At 45.5% G+C, this 17,828-nt stretch overlaps 1 protein-coding gene across 1 annotated transcript in view; it reads right to left on the bottom strand.

Annotated features, from left to right (window-relative positions):
- Positions 1 to 265: 265 nt before the first annotated feature.
- The window catches only part of LOC148818264 (extracellular serine/threonine protein kinase FAM20C-like), a 52,550-nt gene continuing 34,987 nt past the window's right edge, over positions 266 to 17,828 (bottom strand). The window contains exons 4-10 of the mRNA XM_088936757.1: positions 13,372 to 13,464; positions 9,290 to 9,405; positions 8,918 to 9,098; positions 6,743 to 6,852; positions 5,568 to 5,649; positions 4,942 to 5,001; positions 266 to 4,252 (exon numbers count right to left, since the gene is read on the bottom strand). Of these exons, the coding sequence (XP_088792883.1) occupies positions 3,997 to 4,252; positions 4,942 to 5,001; positions 5,568 to 5,649; positions 6,743 to 6,852; positions 8,918 to 9,098; positions 9,290 to 9,405; positions 13,372 to 13,464 (898 nt within the window). The 3' untranslated portion in view covers positions 266 to 3,996. The remainder of the gene's footprint in view (positions 4,253 to 4,941; positions 5,002 to 5,567; positions 5,650 to 6,742; positions 6,853 to 8,917; positions 9,099 to 9,289; positions 9,406 to 13,371; positions 13,465 to 17,828) is intronic.

Raw genomic sequence — 17,828 nt, forward strand, 5'->3', positions numbered from 1 at the left:
TGAAAACGGGGGGATCCCATTCTTAGGAATCTTTTTAGATAGAAACAGAAGACGTTTTCATGGCATTAAAGAGCTGCTGTGAATAGCGGGGTTGTGTAAAGTACATTTGTCATCCATCATTATTTTTGTTAATTGAAAGTTACTAATCACCGTGTCACTGCAGAGTTTCTTGGTGCAGTGTAATTATTATTAGTGAAGCTGCTGTTAGTTGCAATAATTAATATGACCTCCCACCTCCCCTTCTACAGAAAAAACAGAGACATCTGCCATATTTTTGTTTATTGCACTTGTACCATGTTGCAAACAAATTCCACAGAAACAATGCAAAAAGAAACGGAAGCCTACAGCTGCAGAAAACAGCTCTTTATATTGTCAAAGTATTTATAGTTATTTACAGTGAACTATGAAAATCCAACAGAAAAAAACATCTAGTAGCAACTCTGCTACCACAGCTTAGAAGGGAGATCAGAAGTTCCAGTACTCCACTCCCCCCTCAACCTCCTTTTTAATCCAGGTATAAAGAATTTCTTTTTTCACTTCTTTTAGTGAACCCAAACATTCAAGTATTTCTGTCATTGCACAGGCACTGGGTTAACTTTTATGTTTTCATTTATTAATGTTCAGTTTCTTCTTTTAAATAATTGCTTTTAGCATTGCACTCTACTGTTCAACAATAAAGAAATGTACACCCATCTATCTTTAACCTCTCCGGTCAATAAGTGATTGACATCATCCTAAGAATTAAACGGTAACAAAGAAAAAAAAATACATCTCCCCCTTTTCAGATAAATTCTCCCTTAGAGTTCAATAAATAACATTACATTGTTAAAAAAAAAGATTTTAAAAAACACAACATAAAAGTATAACCAGGGCAAGTGTCTTCTAGATTTAACGTCCAGGGCAGTCATGTGTATGCTTTGATTAGATCAGTCAGACAGCATGCTGAGGTCGATGAGGTGTTGGTCAGCCATCGGCCCATGGGCCAACATCCAAACACCACCCTGCCTGCCTGAGCTTGTGCAGGATCCCCTTGGTCTGGTGGACAAACTGGCATTGCGCCAGCGCCACTGCTGGTGTTACACCAACAGTGCAGCAACAGCAGCCGATGCAAGTGTCTGTGAGAAGATGGCACACCTTGCTATATGAGCTGCTTTTATGTGGCGGGTTGGGATACTCAGGGAGTTTCCAATTTTCCTTATAACCTCCCAGCACTCTGCCGTCGGGTACTGCCAGCTAGCCAGCTCCTCTTGCATTGGCTTCCCAATATGGTTCTTGGTGAGAGAACGGTGCACAGCCCCAGCTGTCAGGAGCATGCACCGTGACATTTGTGTCTATTCAGATTTAATTGCATTCTGGGATGGGGAAGGGGTGGGGTGAAATCAGTATTTTGGAATAAGCTTTTTTTTCCTGTACCTTCACCTTAACCTGTACACTACTACTGAGCTGGACCTGATGGCACTCAGAGTACATACAGTATAATAGTATCAACAGCCTTTGAACTGGGAAGTCATTGTAGCCAGCAGATTTTTCCTAAAGCTCACATTCATTAGCTTTTACAATTGGACTGGAGCTCACATAGTCACGTTTTGGTAACACGTAGTAGAATTTAGGATTGATGGTTTTTAATGGGTGGAAACATCTTCACACCAAAAGGAGCAAAGCAGATAACGACAAATTAACATATTCAGTTATGGTAATCATATCCATGACACACTTACTGTTGAGGGAGCTGCTTGCAGCTGGATCAGTTACATGAAAAAATACTCAGTGATACTCAATACAGTGAATTTAGTTTTCTTCACCGAAGAAGACCAACCTCAGAATAAGAATGTGTTTTATTTCAGCATGTTAGAGGTTTAAAAGTTCGTTTTGAAGGTGGGCACACTGTTATGGGAATAGCCCAGACTGACAGATGTTCAGGTGGACAGTGTCACGGAGAGCTTATCCCCAGTTACAGCACTGCCCTGCCCTGGAGTGTCGCCTACATGTGGTCAAAGTGAGAGAAAATGGGCGACAAACTGCTTGAAATCACAGGTGACACTGGTGTTTTCCAGTTTTTCCTGAGAAGTTCACTAATGGTTTAAAGAAATGAAGTCCGTATTTTATTTTGCAATGCAAAAGAGTCCATTGAAAGGTGAAAAACAACTGAACAGCTTTCTTTCCAAGCTGTATTGAAGTTGGTACAGCTGATCTGAATCTGAATGTTTGCCTTAATGCTTATGAAGTTGATCTGCTCTTTGGGGCAGCAGGACACGCTACACTAACTCTACTAACTATACTCTGCATCAAGAGGGAAGCCCGGATTGATGCGGAAATCCCAGTGCTCCCAGCTCCCATTTGGACCTGTGCAGCAGAGACCCCAGAAACCAGCGCAGGAGAATACTGCTTATCACAGGCATGGCGTATCCAACATCTCGGAGGATCTGAGGTGTGGAATCTGGGCCCTCCGTGTGCCAGGGCCCCTCACACAAGGAACAAACCCTATTCCATTCTAAGGCTTTGTTCAGGCACCATTCCCACCTTTCCACCTCGAGGAAAAAGCACAGCACCTGGGCAACTGAAAAGGCGTCTGTGCAAGAGAGAAGTCTGACCGTGATGCTGCACAGCACTAAAATAGGATTCGTTGAGATAAAACATTAAAAAACTCTGCAGAGACTATAGAATGAAGCATATGAAGGGACGTTTTGTCTCATGAATTGGGACTAACAGTGCTAGGATGAGTGGAGCAGTCCTGGGTAGTTTTACATACTGTACCATTCACACTCTTGTATTACTGCCAGTACAAGGAATCATCTACCCAGAGCAGGCCCTGATTGGTCCTTCAGGAATACAAAAAAGTCTTAAAATTAACACTGTACGATTTCCGTAGTGATGTGCCTGCCACAGGTCAATAAAATCATGGGCTTCAGAAGACGCAGGAAAACATTCCTCTTTCACAGGAGGTGAAGTGTGTGGAAAGAATTGTAAACGTTTCCCGCGCTGCTCCTCTGCAGTGCACTTTGTTTAAACCCTCCTTTTCTGCGTGACTCGTGCCAGCGAGGCCGATCTCTGTCTCTGACTCGAGCACAGAGCCATTTCCCTGTGAGGATGCGTTAACACCTGGACCAGCAATGCTAGCAAAGTGAAGTTCGATGGAAAAAAAAATATTTTTCATGTTGTCTCCTGTATCCTTGCTCCCCTAAGGAAGGTGTATCGATACTAATAAACCCGAGACTAAAACACAGCAGCAGCTAGACTGTTCACCTGTCATATTACTGCATGGGCTAGGGGCTGCGCCAGGTGTGCTGTAGACTGGAGAAACGATGGAATCACCACAGGCTTCTGCAGCTGGTTTAATACCACAGGGCTGTGACGGTGGACTGAAGGCCATACAGCTGTGTTTAACGGCACAGTCTTGAAGCTCAGCTGCCATCCAGGCTTCCCAGAGCATAGAAAAGTTGCTGTTTTTGTTTCTCTGTGAAAAAGAGACAGTTTTGCCTCCCCTCTTCCTTCTTTTGTGGACGAAAACCGCACGGAAATTCGATTATTAGACAAGTTAGCCCGGCACCGCTCTCGTTTTCCTGCTTCGGCCAGCTTGGAGAGAGGAACGTGGTGGTGGATATTTTTTTAAAAATAAATACATTCTTAATAAATAAATTTCAATGGGTGACTGAGTTTGAAAGGATAAAAACAAATCATGATCTGGAGCAAACCGGCACTCCAAACAAAGCCTCAGGATGAAAAGTTCCTCTTCTTCCTATGTACCGTCAAATAGAAGCAATAAACTTTTATGTGTTCAGTTATTAAGACAGTCTACTGCGTGCTTTATGCATGTTTATATACATGTACGTGGGCCTTTGTATATATAAACGCACATTTTGCACGGATTGGGGAACTAGACAGGTTTTGGAATTCACTGAATTCAAAAAGTGGCTGAAATAAGACCGTCTTTTGCAAGACTTTCCTGGTGCGCTCCTCGTGCCAGCGCACGGGGAGGGGGGCGTCCCACCAGCGCTACTACCTCCGGCTGCGGGTGGTGTGCGCAGCGCCGGGCGCGAGGTCATCCTCCACCACGCTGTCGTAGCCCTCCCTCTCGATGCAGTCGCTCAGCACCTGCAGCACTAGCCGCAGCCGGCGGTCCAGGGCCTCCAGGTGGGGCTGGATGAGCACGGGGGACAGCCGGTCCCCCAGCAGGGACTCCTCCATCAGGGCGCTCAGCTTGTGCTCCTCCTTGGCCAGCAGCTGGAGGCGCAAGTGAGTCGATTTCTTCACCCTGGGAAGAGCAGAGGGGTGGGGACGGGTTGTGCAACTTGAGAATTGACGTTCCAGGATTAAAAAAATATATATTTATCCCAAAATACGCTTTAGCTTTGAAGCTAAAAGTCTGTTGCCAGCAAAAGCCAGCAGCTATAAACCCTGCAACTCACAGGCGCTTCTGCAAAAGAGTAGGGGTGTTGCCCCGGTGTCCTGGCCACATTTCTGGCCTTTACCCATCATGGCCTCCTAATAATCCCCATGTCTGAACTGGTTTCATCACTCTGCTCTCCTCCCCACTGAGACCTGGTGTGTGAGGAGAGTACTGGTGCTGCACACTGGTGGTGGAGGTGATCCCCATTACCTGTGAAGCTCTTTGATAGTATTTCCAAAAAAGTGTTATATAAGTGGAATTATTATTTTTATTTTTGCAGTTTGGAATAAAAGTACCTTTTGAAGGTATGCGAGCATCAACACACACCTGCAGTTGACAGTTGCACGCTCCACATGGCTGCCCATTGATGCTTGGTCACATTAGGTGAACAACTGGATTTAGGTTTTTTTAAACTGACAAAACATCCAAGTGTTCCTAGTTCCGCGAAACAAAAGCGGGTCTCGATTTGTAATGAGACATGATGCTTTGCGCTGATTTTTTCGAATGTTTCAGCTTCGAGAAGTTTGGCGTGGCACGGCAGGGATCTGACTCACCTGCAGCATTGGTTTAAAGGCACCAGAATGGAGATCTCATCGTGGGAATGTTTTCCAAACCTGGGAAATAAAGAGCAAAGGGAGATCAGCAAAAAAACGCAAGCGATAGGAGTCCGCCCTGTGAGGATCACACACATAGTAGTGAAGACCACTGGAGTGACTCATGGCTAAAGGCAAACCATCGGTGCACAAATTAAAAGACAAAAACGTTTTGAGAAAAATAACTTCCTTTTTTTAGCATAGTACTCTATGGGCAGAATTAATTAAAGACATTAATTATACATGCACTGCAGTTGGCTTTTTATGAATTCGGAGCAATGTTGTTTGAAGACAGTATGAAAAACAGAACAATAAGCAATGTAACGTCTGCATCTTTAAGGGCTGGAGTCTTGCTTTAATATCCTTCAGGCCGCTTGACTTGCCCCCGTTCTGAATTAATTTAACATCTGCCGAAGGTTTCAAAGCTTCATAAATATAGATGAAACGATACATCTGTTCCCAGCTGCAAGCAGGCTGTGAAGGGGTAGGTCTGCCCCTCGTTCCTTTGAAAGGGAAATAAAAATCCTTGGATTTGAGAAGCAAACTGATGGGAAACCACACGGGGGGGGGGGGGGCAGCGTGCTCACCCTCGTCCGTTATCCAGGTGGATAATAAAGGTCTCGTTTCCAAACTTCTCGAAGGTTTCGTAGTGATGGCGATCCATGTTTCCTGCAGGAACAATGTTAGAAAAAGGTGTAGGTTCCGTTAAAGTCCGCCTCCTCGCCCTGCCGTAATTAGTAACCCGGGGGAGCTTGGGCAGTGTTTTAATGAATGCTGAGCATCTGCAGGGCTCATTAGGTTCTCTAATGACACCAATATTTTCACCTATTATTGGTATCAATATTATACGACAGTATTGAGACTGTAGTGTCTTCTCACACTCCTAGTTTCAGACTGCACCTGCGGTTCTTATGCCCTGTCTGCCTTGAAATTCACAACTCATCATCAGCTCTGAGCAGCGTGACATCTGCAACAGAGGCTCCTCATTATCACGGCTAATTATTTGTTATTGTTTCATCATATCTTGCTCCTCATCTGCTACAGTTCTCATCCTGTACAATGTACTGATTGGACTGTATTTCTAACTCTAGTAGGTTATGTCTCCTTTTGTACATTAAATAACTAAAGGCACAGTGTAACTCAGAGTTACCCAGGAAAACATGCTACATCATTGTACAAATTGTGAATATGTAAGTCACTTTGGACAAAGGCATCTGCTAAATAATAATTGCATCTGGATTGGCAAGACAACACCCATTTTCAGTCTGGGGCTAAGATTTCTTCCAGTTATTTCCTGATTTTAATAATTTGCACAAATTAATCTCTTAAGAGGCATTTTTGCTCTGTGTTCACAATTTTTATGCTGCAGAAATACTTTTTTTTTTCTCACTGACCACTGAAGCATTGAGTCCAACTTTACACCTAAAAAAGCAGAACTGGATCAAGGTACTGTGAGGCAGCATCCCAGACTTGTTTGGAAAATCAGATTGCTGGCACTTGTTGGAACTGGAGATCTGTTTTTAATTTGGCTTATCTGCTTAACTACAGGATTAAATAGTCATAAAATTTACGATTGTTTGGGCTGGCCTGGGCATTTGAAACTAACTCTTTTGAAAAATGCACAAGAATATTGCATGAGAGGGGACTGTAAGGAGAGTGGCAGTCTGAATTAGTCGTAAAGGTTTGAAGGAGCAGCTACAGGTCACCTGTGGGTTTTGCCACTGTGTGCCGGGGGAGACAGTATGGCTGAAAGGAAACCCACCCATCAGGAAGTCGAAGATGGTCATGTCCATGATGTCCAGAAGCCGCGTGCCGCTGTCATAGGGGGGCGTCTGTTTGACTTCCTCGCAGTAATCGGGGTCAACCTCCCACCTGGCAACAGAAACACTGCCTTTCAGGGTCCTGTGTCTGGACACGCTGTACCGTGAGAAAACACTGCACTGGGCCACCACTGGCAGCACCGCACCGAGAGCATGGTACAGAGTGAGGACCCTGGGCTCCTGCAGAGCTTTATACAGAGCAGGCCATGTGAATATAACACTCCTCATGTCTTTTCTTTGTTAAACAAAGAGGCTGCAGCACAGGTCAAAATCTGGCAACTCGATATTGTACTGTATGTAGAAACCACCTTTGTTGATTCATCTCCACAATGGGAAATGTGTGGCCGTGGTATGTGTCACGGCAGTCTGCTAAACTCATATCAGAGGCAGTGCACAGCGCCACCCGGTGGCCAAAGGTCCCATTTAGCCAACTGGAAGGTGGCTCAGTTTCAGGCAAATAATTCAATGCTGTATTCACGACTGTAGCAGTGCTTAGTATCGAACTGTTTCAGGTTGGCCTCAATCCAGCGTTATCTCTGTATCTCAGTTGCTTTTACAGGCTTGCAGCTCTGTTATTGTGCTCAGGCTGCAGCAGGGATTACTTGGGATTCCCTGTCTGCACAGGCTCAAGCATCATCTTAGAGAGATCAAACATGGCAGTTTTAATATCTAGTGGCCACCTGGGAGTAGGAGGCATTTACTGGACGGGAATCTAGGATTCAGCTGTCAGCTATGTTACTCACAAAGTTTTTGTTTCTCCCTTCTCTCTTTTTTGACTCTGAGGTCCTGAGGTTATCTATGCATGCTAAAAAGATTAGGGGGAGATGCAGGTATTTGCAGGGCTGCTCTGAACTGAGTCAGTCTCTGGGATAAACCGAGATTCTTCCCACTACCCTGTTTTTAAGAAACGCAAAAATCAAGTTTTGGGATGGAAAAGTATCCTTCTGGTAGATATTCTGTTACACGTTAGGGAATAAGTGTTTATTTGTAACTAGATTCTCTTTAAGAATGCAATATAAAAATAATAAAGAGGGATATTTGCGTGAACGAATTAGGAAAAGTACTGCTCATAATCAACGGGAATATAGTCTTGTATGATCTGTGAGTGGCATTAAAATTGGGATAACCTGGAGCCGAAGCCCGTGAATCGCTGTGCTGGGTTCCAGGTGGGTGTGGCCAGTATCTTGGTACCCAGGAGACAGTGCTGTGGGTGATGCTAGCCCATGCTTCAGGAATGCATGCTGTTGATGCTTGCATGCGGTTCTCCAAATGCAAGAACCTGAGCAGGAAAAGCAACTCGGGCAGCGTGGAAAGGTGACATGGCAGACGTGGTGTCGTTTAAATGGGTGTGATCTTACTGTGGATTCACCAGCCCTTCATGACCTGAGTTTGGGTTTTTTGTGCTCCTGTATCGCAGACACTATTCACACCTGGGTCCTCGAGAGAGGAACTCTGGCCATTGTGCGCCTTCAGTCTGCAGAGTATCACTGCTTGCTAAAACCGTCCTTCTCTCCTATGTAACATCTCTAACCCCAGCTGTGTGCGATATGCGTGATATGTCAGTAATTGACTAAAGACGAATGGTTAAGCAAATGTGAGTCTGGGTTCTTGCTAACTCTTTGTGGTCTAGTTCCTTCTTGTCCTGTTAGAAATTAAATGTATTTAACTTTTGAAAAGAATTAGATGGAGTTCATATGTGTTTTCTGCTGATGGCATTTTCTTTTAATGCCTTTAGTCTTATCATTAATAAGACATTGAAGTTGGCTATAAGGTGACTCAAGGTCTGCCTCCGTGATATTTTTCGGCTATAAATTCAGAAGAGGGCCGGTATTCTGTAACATGCACCGTGTGCCTGCATTGTGGATGTGCTTGTGTCGCCAGCAGGCATGCCCGCAGTGTGTGTGAGTATGCAGTCATCATCTTCGTGGATGTGAGATTTGGCTGGTGCAGGCCGCAGCCGCTGAGCGTTGTGCTGTTTATGACAGCGAGCGCCTTGAACGCTGAGTGCGTCCTGGTGGGGACCTCATGGCGGTGAGGCTCTGGACAGTGAAGAAAAGTGCAGCAGCTGTCTCTGTAGCTGGGGGGCCGGGCAGGTGGCGGGCACCATGGGCACTCACTCTGCCTTCTTGCGCTTGTGGTAGGAGCGGCGCCAGGGGTTCCTCCAGGTCTTGCGCTTGGCCAGGGCCAGATCCGGGAGGAAGGCGGCCAGAGAGCCCTCGATCTGGTCAGGCTTGCCGCACAGAGCGTGCTCAGTGGAGCAGTAGTATGAGCACTCGCCGTAGAAGCAGATGTTGTTGGCTGAAGAGAGGGGGAAGCAGGAAAAAAAATGTCAGGAAGTGGCTCGTTTGTCCTCCCCTCCACCAAACCAGCTTTCCTCTCCTTTCCCTTCCTTCTCCTTTTCCTTTCTTTCTGTTTGAAAACACCTCCCACCCGCCGCAGAGCAGGCGCACCCCTGCGCCCGAGCAGTCGGGCCTGCCGAGCCGCAATACCTGGGGAGATGAAGAACGTTCTCCACAGCTTCTTGTCGCGCGTCACGTCCCGGATTTCCTTCGTCATGTTGACCAGCCTCCCCGCTACTGGCGGCACTCTCCGGAAATCCAGGATCCTGGTGGGAGTAAAGGGAGAGGGCGCCGCTTTGAAGCCCCGAGCAGGAAGGGTGTCGTGACTGGCGGTAATGGAGTCGAGCTGCAGGGTCCTCTGCAGGTCCGCGCTTGAGCAGTGCACTGCTGCCACCCCTGCGTCGCTCTGTAAAATCTGCTGCAGTCAGAGCAGCCTCTCGGCTCTGCTCATGGAGGTGCGTTTCTAGACTGAAGCCCGAGATCCCAGAGGTGAGAAACTCGAGCACATTTCTAATGCAGCGTGTTAATGCGTGGAGATAGACTGCAAATCCTTGGATCACTATTGAAGAGGGCCCTAACACACTGGCTTAAAATTCCCCTAGATCGCTTTCATGTCCTACACTGCAGACCCGCGGAGCTTTTCAGCTTCTTTCAGTAGCAGAGACACACAGCTAACCACAGCATTTCAACGGCAGCTATAAAGATACGTTTATTATTGTAATCTGGGGAAAAAAGTCAGTTCCTATCCTTCTAAGTCCCATTTCAGCCACTCTATATTAATGCATTTAAATCAAAGTGGTTGCTTAAAAAAAAAACACAAATGCAAAAAATATTGAACCACTAATTACAGGGACTGTGCGTGTGGAATTTGCTCCCTTCCGAAGCTGCAGATTACCAAAACTCATGATGTGCAACATGTCTCTTAACCACAGCGCTCTCACTGCAGCAGGAAAGAAGGACCACGCCCAGAGTGTTCTGCTCACATTAGGCTTTAAACTAGTGCTAGAATCTTTGAGATGAAACAAACATACAAATATTAACACTGTACATCAAAGACCAACGTGCACATGCTTCTGGGGATAGCCTCCCTCTTTCCACCAGGGGTGGAAGGATTAAAGTCCTTCACTAGCCCAGAGATCCCCAGTACGGCTCCCAGCAGGCTGGTCTGTGGATCGCACCGGTTTTAAAAGCTTCTCTCAGCTGTTTAGATACTGGTGCTTTAAAAAGATCTGGGGAGCCTGCAGACACACCTGCGTCCCAGGATCAGGACCTGGGAGCTCCGGTCTAACTCATAGCTGTAATTTTAATGGGAATGAGCCATAAGGCGGTTTACGAAACTGGGAGACAAGAGTACGGCATGCGTCATTGCTTTGGGATATTTTAGGAGGTGGGAGATCACACGAGGACAGAACAAACAGCCTCCAAAATGGGCATAAGCACAGGAATACAGAGCGACCGTGCAGATGGCCCCTGGGCACAGTGCACTTGGGAAATGATCTGAGGTCATTAGGTTGCTTCTAAATTACAAAGAGGGCTGTTCCATATGAATTTTAATAATAGGATGTCTTTCAATTGGATAGGAGTGTAAGAAGTACAGTTTAAAAATGATTAAAGATCCTCAGGCGGTCACACATTTGTGAACACAGCAACAACAGTCTTGACCAGCAGAGGGAGCTCCTGTCTCGGAAACGACACCTTTTCCATCTTTGCGATGCGGCTGGCGTATGGATTCCCATCACCCTTTGTGTCTGAGAATGAAAGGACCTCTCCAAGTCCTTTTCACTTCCATACCATAAAAAGATAACGTTGTCGAGTGGGAATGATTCAATTTTCTGTAGGGACCATCATGAAAGCCCAGACTGACATTCTGTGTGATGTAACTAACCTAAGGCTTGCCGGTACAGGTCTCTTTAATCATTTACTGAAACACCGAAAACATTGTGGCCTCTATTTGCACGCCTAATTATTAATGATGACATTATGACAGATTGTGAAATGCCTGTAGAAGATGTCAAGGGTTCCTAAGTGAGAAATCTAAATTAGTGTGACATGTGTTGTGAGGAATGTATGCTTGTGAACAGGGAATGCTTGTGTGCGTGTCCGCTAGTCTTCACTGCTCTGCAGTGGCGCCAGGGCTCACTGAACGATCTGTGAAAGCTGCTGGCAGGAGTTCTTACGGTGTGAAGTTGCCAGGCTGTTCGGGGCCATCTGTCCTGTTCCACTGGGCCAGCTCCACCAGGGCCGCCGGCTGCCAGCAAGGAGCAGCGACTGGCCCAGACCCAGCCAAGTGCGAGAAGTGACCTAGGAGTGCCCGTCTGGCAGATCACGCCTGCCCGGCCACACCTGTGGCGGCACAGAGGAGCCACTAGCCCCGTTATAGCCGTCAGACACTTCAGAGTTGCCAGCATCCTTCAACAGTGCCTGTTACATGATGAAGTCATACTGGCTGGGTGACTGCAGTTCACTCATCAGCCGGGATGACCAGGACACTGGCACAGGCTGGCACATCCTGGCCAGTTCTGTGATCAGTTCTGTGCCTCACTTGGCCGTGGTAGAGAGTGTGTACACTTCAGAAAACACAAAGGATCCACAGGGTCTTCGTAAAGGAAGGTGTTAGCAGGGATGGGTATATACTGTGGGCAGCCGGTAAAGCAGGTTTTAGGAGCCAAGGAGCTCTTTTGTGCTGCTCTGCACAGTGTTGTGCAGAGTGCTTTTTTCAGACCTGTGCTCCACCTGCTGTTACTACAGCACTCCACGCTAATTTTATTCATGTGCTTCCATGCTATCAGTGTGCTTCACTGCTCCGTGGAATGCTGTCTGTAAAGATTAATCCTGGAAAACCCTTAAATGGATTTTTTTTATCCCCTGCTGGAACTACAGCAGCTGGGGCTACAGAGATGCTGAGTCATGTTGACGCAGGTGACAAAGAGGTGCTGTATTGAGCTGCTTTGCCCCCCCAGTGAATCCCTGGGCTTTAGGATCCAGTGTGTGTGTGGGGGGTTATTGAGTCCATGGCTGACAGGCTTGGGAAAGTCCTGGGTTAGATTTCTTCTACAATCTTGTCTTACATCACTGCTTTCCTCCCTCTGGCAAGATATGGTCACTGCTTTTGGACTTCCTTCTTTAAATAAAGGCAATTGGCTAATTAATGCTGAGTGTATTCCGCTTTCCACTGGAGCCAAAGGGCATCATGCTAAAGCGATAGGGCTTTAATTTACAGCAGAGCTAAAACAGCTCAGAAACCAAGGGTTACCCGCACTGCCTTATATTTAGAAACATTAGTAGCTTTGCGTGCAATTGGTTTCCTCTTACTACCCACAGATATGCTCCAGAAAGGAATAAATTATTTACTATCCTCATCCGGGACAGATGTGCAGCAAGCTGTAAATGCAATGAGCTTCAGAGAAAAACTCATTTTCTGTCCTGCTCTCTGAAGGAGTGAAAATGTCCAGAATAATGAGAGATGTGATTCTAGTGCTGCTTCAAAAGATGGTTAGAATAATACCGCTACTTTAAAAAAGATGATTATATACAGGTTGCAAATGCAAGTTTCATGTCATTTGTGACAAAAATGGTTTTACATTTTGCATTCTCTAAATTACAGGCACATATATAGGTAAAGGTAACATATATATGTTGGTATATCTTTATTACTCTATTCAAAGCTCTTGTCTGCACCGCCACTGAGATTCCTGCAAACACATGAACGATGGTGCAATTCTTCCAACTTCAACCATCCTGTGTTGCAGTTGAGCCACGTTAACTCTCTGAATTGCAACATTCAGAGCTGTGGATATAGGCCCAGTCATGATGAATAATGCCATTGCACAATGAAATCCGCTAAAACAAGCAATTTATAATCGACGTTCTTGCACAACGAGTGACAGGAGAAGGGCGCACAAAGTTCGAGACAGACGATAATGAAAGCTAATGAATCCTAAAGTCCTGAGTTTTCTGTATCTTCCTTACATGAGTACAAGAAGATGAGCATGCAGCGGGAGAAACATCACCTCCAGCCCTCCCGGAGTCAAGAGAGATCTAACTGTAATCAAGGCAGGGCGGGTTTCAGAGAAACTGAAACATGTCCATTGTTTCCTTATCATTAGCATAGGCAGACCTTTCCCAGATGAGCGTACTCTGTTTTTACATACAGCACACACACCCACATTCCCCACACCGGTGTGGTGTCTAGCATTTCGACTGACATTTAAAGGTTCACTTGTGGCATTTACCTATCCAGATGAAAAGCTGCGATCTCCGCATTGTGCCTCTCAAAATCGGAGAAGTAGAAGAAGTCTGGGGGCGTCTCCTGTTCCCTTGTTTGCCTGTAAGAACATAGGAAATGTTACAGATGAGAGCAGGCCGTTGGTAGTTAGTAGCTGAGGAATCCAAAGAGCTCATCCAGCTGTTTCTTGAAAGATGTTAGGGTCTCGGCTTCAACAGCATGTCTGGGCAGCTTGTTCCACCCTCCCACAGCCCTTTGGGTAAAGCAGTGCCTCCTGCTGTCAGTTTTAAGTGGACGTCCACACAGTTTCCACTTGCTTGGTGTCCTGTGGTTAAAGTTTCATTCATTCCTAACACGTGTGCTGGGTTGACTTTGTCCGTGCCTTTGAGGTTTTATATGCAAGACTAAAAAGGATCGGTTCCTTCAGCCTGTCAGTGTAGGACATTCCCTGAGGGCTCAGAATGCATCTGGTTGCTCTTCCCCGGACTGACTCCAGAGCCAGAACTAAATCCTCTATTATGTAGTGACCACATTTGCACCCCATATTCTAAAAGAGGCCTGACTAGTGCATGATACTAATTTTAATATAACATCCCTTGATTTAAATTATATGCTTTTATCTATATAGTCTAGCACTTTGGTTGCCTTTTTAATTGCTTTGTCTTGACATTGCAAGACAGAGATGAGATAGGACATCAGCCCCTGCCCCATGCTGAGTGATGGTGTTTATCCCAAGGCTGGGCAAAGACCTCCAGAATCTTGCCTCAGTTCAGAAATCTGAAAAACTGCAGATCTAATGAAGAGTCTTAACGTTCCAGTACCTGTATGTCTTCCTGAAAGACTATGTTTTGTCTAAAGAAACCCCAGCATAGCAGGTGTATGGAGTAAATCTTTGAATGTCTACGTGGGATTAAAATTAAAATTTAAGCAAAATGACTAATATTTATAGAAAAATGTCAGTGATGCACTGGTTTACTAACATCGCCTTCCACTTCCTTTTTTTTAAAATGCTGTACACCTCGCTCTTGCTCATTCTGAGCCCATGATTCAGTAATTGCTTCGAGCAGTCTGAAGCAGTCCTGTACAGACTTTACTTTGGGGGATATGGAAAAGAATGCTTACGTGGGAGCTTTTCTGATCCTTCTTTCCTTTGGTATGGTACTAGGTTAGCACTGACATTTCTTCTTGAGACCTCAGACTGAAGGGATATACCTGTTAATCGTTCAGTGGGTGGTCAGCTGAGCTAGCTGCTTACTAGAGAAAAGTTGACTGATTGTAAAGGAGAACTGGAGCTGTCCTTTCACCCTACAGACAGACAGACGGCACAGAGGGGATGGTTTAGGGCTACTGCACCAGGAACTGTAGCAGTGAGTCAGCAACACATTCTGCAAAGTACAGAGTGAGAAACTTTCCTGCAGACCTATAGGTGTGATTAAAGTAACGTGAAATTACCTGTAAAAACACTTCAATCAGAAACAGCACGGCTGCTTTCCTAATTGCAGTTCTTCTTGAATATTAAGAGATAAGACACAGCACCCTCTATACAAGGAGTGAAAGCTTCATTTGCATAACCTACAATTACAGCTCGCCTGAAGATCAGCTATATGCAGATGGAGATAACAGAGGAAATAGAAATGTTTTAAACTGCCTGTTCTACTCGCTCCCGAACTTTAGTGTTCTGATTCCGGGAAACCGCAAAGAGTTGACCTGAAATAATATTTTCTTTTTTTATCTACATGCGTTATAAAAAGCCAGCTTCTGGTACAATTTGTGAACAGACGTTGCAAAGTCTTAATTAGCTCAAGCTTCAACTTGCCTTAATGTTTTTTTTAATGTGCGTCTAGTTTCGAGGAGTCAGTAAATTTAAAAGTGCTCTAAGGACATATCTTGAGGCGAGACAGCAATTTATTCAGCTCGCCTTTTTTAAGGAATTTGTTTGGAGTTATCGCCGCAGCTATCAGAGTCTGAAGATACGTGGTTAGGGTGAAAGCCCGGCACTGGAATAGAAATGGAGCCTCATCCTGGCCGAGCAGTGTGTGCAGTTCGGTCCCGCTCTGCTGCGGTGTTGATACAGCATGTCCCACGCTCATGAGCCTGGGCCATCACTCTCTTCAGACCCCCCTCAACGTGCTCCAGCCAACCAGACTCGTTCCTGCGAGTTCCTTAAACTGTGGCAATAATTAGAACCGATGTCGGTTTCTGTCTGGGATTTTCACAATAAATCCTTCCTTAATTGCTAAGATCCACGTCTTTTTTCCTGGATCAAAGAAACTAATGAGTTTTTATTTGCAAAAAAAAAATCAAGCTTAGAAGAAAATTAAAATGAGTAATAAGGCCTTTCTACCTCATTAAAGGGAAAAAACTCATTTAATTTTCTATTTAGTGCGTTTTCTTGTACAGTAATAAATGACGTATGTGGAATTAAGTTGCACACTATGCATAGATTAATGTCCTCATTTGACCTTTTGGTTCAATAAAACTTCATTTAATAAAATCAATGGATTTTAAGAGGTATTAACACTTCATCCTAATCATAACCTTGTTTTACAACACAGAGCAGAAGCAGATGCCATCTTATCAACAGGACTGCCAGCTTGTAGGACTCTGGATCTGTAAATCAAAGCCTCTCTATTCTCTGCAAGTTTCTGTACCAGCACAAACTGGGAAGGATCCTTAGTACTTGAATTCACCTCTTATGATGAATATTGCGGGACCCTCAAAAAAGTGTGACCCCTGATGGTCACAGGGGCTCCCCAAGCCTGTGAACAGCAGAGATCTTGAGAGGGGCCCAGAAGTGCATGCCATTCTGAGGGGCCGCACATGAAGCTCACTTCCTACAGCCCATATTAGGTGTCAGCAGTTGTCAAATCCGCCCTGCTGAACTGTACCAGCTTGCATACAAACAAGATGTTTTTATATTTATTTTCATCAGGTTTGCAGACTTTTACCAGCTCAAACATGGCTTCTGACTGCGCGCTTGCCGCGGTGAAACGTGTGCGCTTGCCGTGTTTTTGACAGGTTTGTGATATCTTCTTCAGCACTGAGAAAGTCTGCAAAGGTCTTTGTATTCTTTGCAGGAGCTGAGATCTGGTTGTAAAAACAGTTTGTTTTCCACCGTTTTGACGATGCATTTGGGAGAAAAAAAAGCTCAGGTAGTGGAAAAGTAAAACCTTATTAGCTGTGCAGACAAGCGTATATATGATGAGCCAAGAGTGACTCTTTCATTAAGGGCTCTGGTTTTTTTAAACTTTTTGGGGTTTCTGAATCCCTCCACCCTGCCCCTGCTGCCAGCATCCCGGCCTGATGGGTCTGAGACCTGCAGTTTGCCACACTGTCTTGTAGGGCCTGGAACCCCAGCCTCTGTCCGCTGTGCCCACGGGGTGACCTTGGCTGCCCCTGGCTTGCTGTGTGTGAGGAGTCCCTGAGGAAGGGGCTCGCAGACAGCCCGTGTGACACTGAACCGGGCCCCGGCGCTCTGAGGATGTGGTGCTAATTTGCTCCTGTCAATGTGACTGGCTGATCGGATGGAAGGGGTAATTACCGTGATATACATCTGATATAAATGCCAATAGAGGCACACAAACACATTATTATCTGGCCTCTCCTGGCTGCGGGGGAAGGAACGCAAACGAGCTGCCGCAGCTGACTGTCGAGGTGCTGCTGGTTGAGCCACATGGATACCTGTTTGTAAGAACAGCTACAAACGGAGGGGAAGCCGTGTGGCCCCTCTCGTTTGGGAGAGTGATTGATTTGGGCATCTCACCCAGCTGTTTCTTGAGAACCGCTTGTTCCACACTCCCACAGCCCTTTGTGTAAAGAGGTGCCTCCTGTTCTCAGTTTTAAATGGACTTCCACATAGTTTCCACTTGCTTATTTAGTACATTTGACTAAAGCCAGGGTGTCTTGTGTCCTCTGGTTTGTGTTCCACCCTTATCCTTGGTTATGTAGTTGGTCTAATTATTTAATGAGCTGCATAATTGTAGCACTTCTTCTTGGAGGTGATATAAAGGCACCTGTACCTTTAATGAAATGAGTGTCTTGGGTAATCAAGTGTAAAAATCCTATACGTTTATCTAAGTTAGAAAATAATTCAGATGACTGTGTGACTATGCAGTGGGAACAAAAGACATGAGTCCTTCCAGGAACTGGGATGGAGAGCTCTGTAAACCTCTAGTGCTCTAGTGACAGTGAAGTGGGAGTATGGAATCAGGGGAATGGTGAGCAGAACGCACACTGCGAGTAAAAAATGTCACGGATGGAGCCATCCTCTTCTGTGGCCCTGCTATGGCTTATAGGCTGAAAGGTGCAAGGAAAGTAGAACTTCTGGAGCAAATCGGCATAACCTAGCTTGAACGTGCAAAATCCATACAGAAGGTACCCCTGTCTAGCATTGGAAATGGGAACCAATAGCTGTGATCATGGTAGGGGAGTGTTTTGGCACTGTTAAACTCCTAAACTAACTAA

Source organism: Atractosteus spatula, chromosome 18, assembly GCF_055471065.1.
Source record: "Atractosteus spatula isolate fAtrSpa1 chromosome 18, fAtrSpa1.hap1, whole genome shotgun sequence".
Classification (NCBI taxonomy): Eukaryota; Metazoa; Chordata; class Actinopteri; order Semionotiformes; family Lepisosteidae; genus Atractosteus; species Atractosteus spatula.